This window comes from Danio rerio, chromosome 8 (assembly GCF_049306965.1).
Source record: "Danio rerio strain Tuebingen ecotype United States chromosome 8, GRCz12tu, whole genome shotgun sequence".
Classification (NCBI taxonomy): domain Eukaryota; kingdom Metazoa; phylum Chordata; class Actinopteri; order Cypriniformes; family Danionidae; genus Danio; species Danio rerio.
The window spans coordinates 39,006,389-39,014,402 of NC_133183.1; the positions used below are offsets into that span (position 1 = coordinate 39,006,389).

The 8,014-nt window shown below is 42.8% G+C and overlaps 1 protein-coding gene and 1 long non-coding RNA gene across 5 annotated transcripts in view; one reads left to right on the forward strand and one right to left on the reverse strand.

Moving 5' to 3' along the window:
- LOC141375795 (uncharacterized) overlaps window positions 1-2,911 on the reverse strand; it is a 56,599-nt gene extending 53,688 nt beyond the window's left edge. Inside the window, exons 1-2 of one of the 2 annotated variants that reach the window (XR_012384603.1) lie at window positions 2,799-2,911; window positions 2,361-2,528 (exon numbers count right to left, since the gene is read on the reverse strand). This is a non-coding gene — a long non-coding RNA (uncharacterized lncRNA). The remainder of the gene's footprint in view (window positions 1-2,360; window positions 2,529-2,798) is intronic. The other variant, XR_012384604.1, reaches the window with a different exon arrangement.
- LOC141375793 (E3 ubiquitin-protein ligase RBBP6-like) lies at window positions 2,177-5,323 on the forward strand. 3 transcript variants are annotated; one of them, XM_073910719.1, is made up of 7 exons: window positions 2,262-3,890; window positions 4,084-4,180; window positions 4,284-4,359; window positions 4,499-4,587; window positions 4,664-4,724; window positions 4,827-4,966; window positions 5,062-5,320. In XM_073910719.1, exons 1-7 carry the CDS (start codon window positions 3,731-3,733, stop codon window positions 5,234-5,236), a joined length of 798 nt encoding a protein of 265 aa, XP_073766820.1. In that variant the 5' UTR covers window positions 2,262-3,730; the 3' UTR covers window positions 5,237-5,320. The 3 variants fall into 3 exon arrangements, with proteins under 3 accessions (XP_073766821.1, XP_073766820.1, XP_073766822.1); XM_073910721.1 differs by having other exon boundaries at window positions 3,550-3,988; XM_073910720.1 differs by lacking the exon at window positions 4,664-4,724 and having other exon boundaries at window positions 2,177-3,890; window positions 5,062-5,323.
- Window positions 5,324-8,014: the final 2,691 nt, after the last annotated feature.

Genomic DNA, 8,014 nt, shown 5'->3' on the forward strand with positions numbered 1-8,014 from the left:
CAAGCGCTGCCCCCGGAGGAGGCAGACCCAGCCCTTTCTTTACTTTGTCCAGTTCGCGCTCTGCGCATTTATGTGGACCGTACTCAGAATTTTAGATCATCTGAGCAGCTCTTTGTCTGTTATGGCGGTCGGCAGCAGGGAAGTGCCGTATCGAAACAAAGATTATCCCACTGGATTGTGGATGCCATTTCACTCGCTTATTCGAGTCGAGGTCAGCCGTGTCCCCCGGGAGTACGTGCACACTCCACTCGGAGCGTTGCATCCTCTTGGGCGCGTGCACGCGGCGCCTCTCTAACAGACATCTGTAGAGCTGCGGGCTGGGCGACACCCAACACATTTGCAAGGTTTTACAATCTGCGAGTGGAGCCGGTTTCCTCAAGGGTATTAGGTAACCCTTTGGTGATTGAGGAGACAACTCGGTAGGGTGTTGAAACACGCTTACTGCGCCATTCTCCCTAACACGGAGGTACGTGCGCCTTTTTTATCTGTCAGTAAAGTTCCCCGTCAGGTGAGCCCTGCAGATTCCTCCGTGGCCCCCAGCACTGACTCAGCGGAGGAGTCACTTGCTGGCCCACTACGTTGTAGGTCTGCCCGCTGGTCAGCCCGCGTTTTGGGTATAGGTGCCTGCTATGCGTGATCCCCACTAGGCGATCCCATATGCTTATTCCGCCACGGTTAAGTCCCCCCCCTGGGCGGACCCGTGTCTTCCCTCTCCGCTAACCACTCTTTGCTATGCGTACTCCCCCTTTTTAGGGCTAGTCCATAGGTAAATTCTGCCATCTATCCCCCCCTTGGGTAACGGATGGCCTCCGCAGCGTCCTCCCTATCGGGATTGCACGCTTCCCAACGTACTGTCGTATTTCCTAGAATTATCTAGATGCTCACGACTTCCCAAAAAATATATCTAATCCGTAAAACTTCTGTTGAAGTAGGATAAATTAGGGCCAGGGACACGTTGGAGGACCGCGCCCCCCATGATGTGGGTGTGTCACGCTTGCTTGACTATCTCCTCATCGGGGGTGTTGGTAAGGTGCAGTCATTATGGCGCTTTCCATATTCTCCCATTCATGGCACTGAAGTTCCCCAACCGAAGGGGAACGTTCGAGGTTACAGAAGTAACCCTTCGTTCCCCGAGGAGGGGAACGGAAGTGCCATATTCCGTCGCCATAATGACTGTCCCTTAGCTGTTTGAAAGTCTCTTCAGCTTAAAAGGATGGCGTCTGCTGGCTTCAGGTGTGCTTATATGCTGAGATAATTGCAGATGTCGCACACCTGCGCAAGCTTACGCTGCCAATTAATTTCATTCATTGGCCCGTTCAATACTCTCCAGATAAGCGGCTTCTGATCCGAATCCTCCCATTCATGGCACTTCCGTTCCCCTCCTCGGGGAACGAAGGGTTACTTCTGTAACCTCGAACGTTCTTGTTTTACCATATAAAGTCAAACATAAAGACAGTATTTTTATTATATCTCATATATGCTTTGCTTCCACAAGCTCTATCATTTGTACTCAACCACAAAACTTCCTTTAATAAATGTGGACAACGCAAACTCTGACCTAAAAGATTTAATGAAATGTGTAGGGTTCAAAAACTACAAAAACCTCACATTAGCATCCTCTCTGTGTGTGAATTATAAATACAGTAAACCTTTTGAAGTGGATCAGAACCTTTCCTCAATGTTGTTCTAATACTATTGAACACCTGTTCTTCTTTCTTAGGACAGTTTTAAAGAACTTTTTTTCCACTTCGATTGTTTACAGGTCACACTTTACAATTAGGTTTTATTAGTTAATGTACTTACTAACATGACCTAGTAATGAACAATGCATGTACAGCATTTATTAATCAGTTTAACATTTACTAATTACTAATGCATTATTCAAATCTACATTCATGCTTGTACCAGTAATAATGCATTGCAATAATTAATGCATTGTGCGTGTTCAACTAGTAATGAACAACTTTATTTTCATTTACTAAAGTTAACAAACATGAACAAATACTGTAATAAAGTATTATTTATTGTTCATGTTAGTAAATGCATTAACCAGCATTAACTAATTTAACCTTATTGTAAAAGGCTACCAGTTGACAGCAAATAAATAAATAAAACACACACAGTGAACATTTATGTATTATAATTATTTATCTAAAATAAAACGTTTCTACACGTCATAGAACAATAAATTAAGTACATTTCTAGGACCAGATAGCCCCACATTTTAATTATAACCTCTAACGTTATATTACTACATTAACGTATAAATAGTATATAATAGTGTTATTTCAGGATTAACGTTAAATGTTTAAAGCAATTAACCATTTAAAAAGTACGATACAAGAACTATGAAAACATACCTTAGTAACCTTCTATATATTCGGTTTCCAGTGAATGGGTCTTGTCAGTGGAGCTGGTGATGTGTTTCTCCGCATCTTTTAATGGTTTTATCCTCCGTCGATCCATTTAGCCGCCCGGTGATTGGTGACTGTCTGACCGCGGCTCATGCACTCCACCCCGGCCTCTGACTCACGTAGCACCGGGCAGTTAGCACGTTAGCACATTAGCGCGAGTAACTTTTACTCGTGTAAACAAGTTAAATTACATACCGAACTGTAGTTTGTGTCTTATCAGTGTTATATTAATACGTAATTTGAAACAACATCGATTAAAACACCCAGGAAATTCGTTAAAACATTTAATTAACTATACCTGATAACTGTCAAAATATGCAACATAAGTATTTGTCATATAACCTATTTTATTACATTATGATGGTGAAAAACATTCTAACTTACCCAAAAATTCGAATAATTTGATGATAGATCTTAATTAAGTTGATTAAAGTCGGATTCACTTATGAGATTGCGCATGTGCAGTAGGCAGAGTGTGTGAATTGCGTCAAGTGTGTGTCAGGGTGCAGTACCGCCATCCGACTACAGGACCGCTATAGAGCAGTGCGCCGACACACACTTACACACTCAATTCAGGTAAATGGTCAAGGTGGGGATCAGTGAAAAAACTGCACTAGGCATAATAAAGATCAAATGCAAGTACGAGTGGATTTACATTGAAAATTTCAAACGCATCAAGAAAACCATGTGCTAAGGAAATTTCAAACCATTTGGAACGCACAGAGACGAGCTTTTGTGCAAAAATGAACTTAAAGGTGCCTTTAAAAAAGTGTCAAAGTACTTTTGAAAACAAAAAAGCAAACCCCCAATAGGTGGCAGCAAGAGGCCGCTTTATTTGAGTAAAGCATTGAACGATTCATTCAGCCAAAGAAGCCAATAGGATGAACGGACAGTTGAATCAATCCCTGAATCATCGACTCACCCGAGTCTTCTTGGCGAAGGCCTGAATCGTTCGTGCAGGGAAACGTCGCTGTGTATTATTCAGAGATGGCCAACTGTTCTGCTGTTTATTTTATTATACTTATCGCAATGATTTTACTACTACTATCAATAAAATTAATATTAGTAATGATAATATTGCCGGAAGTTGTACAGCGCATGCGTCACGTGTTCATCATCAGCATCCATGACAACCGTCCTGTGGGTGTTGTTTGAATCTCGCTGTGTCGATTGGCATCTGATCTCTGCGTCCTCCGTGACAATTTTTCCAGATTATCGATATTATTGATCGTTGGATACGTCGATTGATCGCCTGCTGTTCCCATCACTCAGGTTTGACCCTTTTTATTACGCTGTGCTTTGTGTTTGTGTTCAGTATGTCTTGTGTTCACTACAGGTTCCAGAGTCGACTCACCTACGACTCGCTCCAGTTTGAAGGCCTCAACATCAGCGCGGGGGAGCTGAAGCGGCAGATCATGAGGAGCAAGAGGCTGAAGTTCTGCCAGCTGAAGATCAGCAACGCCCAGACTGATGAAAGTGAGTTGAGGAAAAGACACTTCAACTGTTCTACGCTAACATTAGATGCGTTACATCAGACACTTCTGGAAGCTGTAAGGTGGTGCTGATGCTGACATGTAGGGATGTTTTGGCTGTTTTAAAAGGCTAATGGCTCTCAAAGTATACCGTGCTCCATAATTATGTGCTGATTCTGATTTTATTTTGCTGTCAGAATACACAGATGATGCTCTCATCCCTAAAAACACGTCGGTCATCATCAGACGGATCCCTGCGGCGGGACTGAAGTCCTCAAACAGAAGATTTGTTGGGTGAGTGCTGTCAAATGAGCACACGCGTCCTCTGTTAGATGTTATATGAAGACTCCTGGTCTGTCCCTGGTGTTTTAGTCACACAAGCTCCTTTGTTTTGCAGACATCAAGCTGGACGCTGGCGTGAACCTTCACCTAGAGCTGATCCTTCACTCCTCTCACTGGAGCAGTTGTTGAAGGTATTGAACAAATGAATAGCACAATAGCAATGTAAAGCACACAATATACGCACACGCACTCAGCTTCTTAGGGAGATTTGAGATTGTTTGAAGGGTTGAGGGTGAAAAAGATTCAAATGTGCAAATGCCTGTGAAACAGACTGAGAATCTGGCTGAGGCAAAGGCGTCAGAGGAGGACAAGCTGAAAGCGGTGATGTACCAGTCCAGCCTGTGCTACTACTCCAGCAGGTGAGCGTTCAGACACTGACAGGTTTGCTTTGTGAGAGATGTCTGAGCTGATTCTCATGGTTCTGATGTTCACTAGTGAGGCCATGAGGCTGCTTGGGATCCCGGGACACCACATTAGGCACTGCCCCACTAATGTGGTAACTGGGTTTTCCAAGCTCACGGTTGCTGTGAACTTGAGCTCTTGTCCTCATCAGTCAGATTGTTTGCTCAGAGTTTGACTGTCACTCCTCAATTCACAGGGCAGCCGCTCCGCGCCGCACAAGCGCATCCGGAAGAGCACAGGGATTCCCCGCAGCTTCCTGTTGGAGGTGGACGACCCAGACCGAAAGGGAGTCATGATAGACGGCAGCGGCCGATACGTCATTCCCATCATAGACGCGTGAGTAAACTGTACTTGGCATAGCCGCATGTTCTAGTGTTTGTCCAAATCTCACATGATGTCTGCTTGTGTGTGTTTGCGCTCGATCTGTTCAGTGAGGCCTATGCTGCTGAGAAGAGAAAGAGGCCGTCCTTCTCCTGCCAGACCGAGCCTTTGCCCTCCTCGTCCTCAGCAGGTGCGGCATCTTCGGTCCGGGACGCCGGAGGGAAACGGTCCCGCTCCCCATCTTCACCAGAGACGCGCGGCGACCAGAAGAGACCACGTCGCTGAGAGACCTTCATCCAAGAGACCTGGAGCCGACGTGTAAATATTGTACATAGTTTATTAATAAAAGATAATAAAGATTATAGCCGCATGAACTGTGTGGACTGGTTAACCTTCACTCCAGCAGTGCAACACACACATACACACACACACACACACACACACACACACACACACACGAATGAATTCATAAACACAATATCATGAAGTTTTGCTTTAATTTAGGAAAAGAGAAACTCTTCTGGGCTAAAATCTGATGGGTTTTTTTCAGCGTTCTTCAGTCTTTAATGTCAGGTGATCCTTCAAATGTCAGTGTAAAGTGTTGAGTACACTATTAGTGCTCAGTCGTGTTTTTCATAGTTACCAGTGCCGATGGAGTTTTTTGAAGCGTCATATTCTGCTGGAAACGTTTCATTTGAATGGTAATGTCCCATAAGCGGAGGTCTTGTGAGTAACTTCACAAGTCGGTCAAAGTCTACACCGGTGACAAGCTCATCTACTCCCAGAACCTGCTACTCTCTACCTACACGCTGTCAGCTGATGTTTCAAAACCTCAACACTCGCATACAGAACAGCCTCAGCGTCTGCACCACTTATCGGCACTAGCTGCAAGTCTACACCCCCTCTGTCCAGAAGTGAGCACAGCCTCTTGGTACCATCCCAGCAAGCATTTTTTTGGGGTGTTTAAAGGTGCCAACTGACCATCAAAAGTAAAAATGACTCATTTTATCTCATCCCAACAGGGAAACCACCAACAATAAAGAATGAGTTACTATCTGGTGTCATGGCTTTGCAATTAAAACAAGTTTAGTTATAATGGAGGTCATTGGGGGCAAAAACAGCCACTTGAACAATATGAACAATACATAAGGGTTAAAAGTCTAATAGACGGCTTGGTTAAAACCAGGCTAAATCTAGGCTGTCAGTGAGTGTGCACCCCTAACCCCGCCTCTCACAGTGACCTCACTAGCTCCGCTGAGTGCTTTGTGTCTCAGATTGCATGCAAGTCTGCAGCCAGATACTGCTGGAAGCTAGTCATCAAATACACAGGAACGAATGACTACACGTGTCAATCTGTCTATTAAACTATCTAATCTGTCTAGTCAGTCTTTTATTATCTTTTATATGCAAAAATATTCATTCATAAAAACATATGTATATATGAACACTGGGTCAAATAGGGTCCGTGCATTTTAAATCTAATAACAAAAATAACCCAATGTTGGTTTTGTCCATATTTAAATGAACGTGTGTAAACGCACGCTTTGATCAAACCTTTTATTCCCCTTGATGATATTGTGCTTTTTTTTCCCCTCAATGCCCTCCAAAGTTTCAATGTTTGGCCGTGTCTGCCATATCTGTTTTGTTTAAAAAAAAAAAAGGAAAAAAAAGGAATGCATCGGTTCCTGCATGTAGAATTCAGAAATCTCATGGCATTGAAAGAAAACTGGCAGCAGTTGAGTGCCGAGGTCAAAGGTCAGATGAGCAGGCATCACACCTGATAAACACCTGGGGCAACTGTACAGTAAAAAAAAAAAAAAACAACAAGATTAAGAAATATTGCTTTAATTTGAGAGAGACAAAAAAAACTCTTCCGTGTTAAAATTTGATGTTCCTCCAGCGTTCTTACGTCAGTCTTTAATGTCAGGTGATCCTTCAAATGTCAGTGTAAATTGTTGAGTGTACCATTAGTGCTCAGTCGTGTTTTTCATAGTTACCAGTGCCGATGGAGTTTTTTTTTTTAGAGCGTCATATTCTGCTGGAAAAGTTTCATTTTAATGGTAATATGCCATGAGCGGAGGTGTACGAGTAACTTCACAAGTTGACCATAGTCTAGAGCGATGACATGCTCATCTACTCCCAGAACCTGGCAGAACGAAATGTTGCAGCTCGTCCGGTCTTCAATGATGAGCCCAAAAGAGGCCACTTCACAGAGCCGGCCCAAGGCTTAAGAGAACTGAGAGGCAGGACAAGATGGCGGGCTGGACTTGGTTAACTTTAGATTTTACACAAATCTCATTGTTTTGTTTTTCACCTAAAATAGTAATTAAAACATCCAAGATGTGTTTTGCCTCATCAAAATGTGGAATTTGATCAGCAAACTACTCATTCTAAGACAACTATGCCTTGGGCTAAATGACTTGGCTTCAAGTACGATGCCACACGATTCAGAAATGAAGGTACAGACTGCACAAACAGATAAACGACATGATGCATCTCATTTCACCACAACTAAAGGCAGCGACAAAAAAAAAGTCAAGCTCTCACGATGATGACATTTCTCATGCAACCCTTTAGCAAGCCTACATAGTATTTATGCCTAAAAGTCACTGCATGGGTAAATAAGAAACAAGCAACACACACACACACACACACACACACATATATATATATATATATATATATATATATATCCATGGGCCACTGTAAAGTAATATGGTTCTGTCATAACGTTTTGAATGAAAATCTGCATTTGGATAAGACACCTTTAGTATAGTTTTGATTTTAAGGCATAATAAAGATCAAATGCAAGTACGAGTGGATTTACATTGAAAATTTCAAACGCATCAAGAAAACCATGTGCTAAGGAAATTTCAAACCATTTGGAACGCACAGAGACGAGCTTTTGTGCAAAAATGAACTTAAAGGTGCCTTTAAAAAAGTGTCAAAGTACTTTTGAAAACAAAAAAGCAAACCCCCAATAGGTGGCAGCAAGAGGCCGCTTTATTTGAGTAAAGCATTGAACGATTCATTCAGCCAAAGAAGCCAATAGGATGAACGGAC

What these genes read in the sequence shown, in the direction of transcription:
- LOC141375793 (XM_073910719.1), top strand. Translation starts at nt 3,731, where the DNA reads ATGTCTTGTGTTCACTACAGGTTCCAGAGTCGACTCACCTACGACTCG. An exon ending in CAACGCCCAGACTGATGAAA is followed by an intron (nt 3,891 to 4,083) that starts GTGAGTTGAGGA and finishes TTTTGCTGTCAG; the next exon opens with AATACACAGATGATGCTCTC. An exon ending in CACTGGAGCAGTTGTTGAAG is followed by an intron (nt 4,360 to 4,498) that starts GTATTGAACAAA and finishes CCTGTGAAACAG; the next exon opens with ACTGAGAATCTGGCTGAGGC.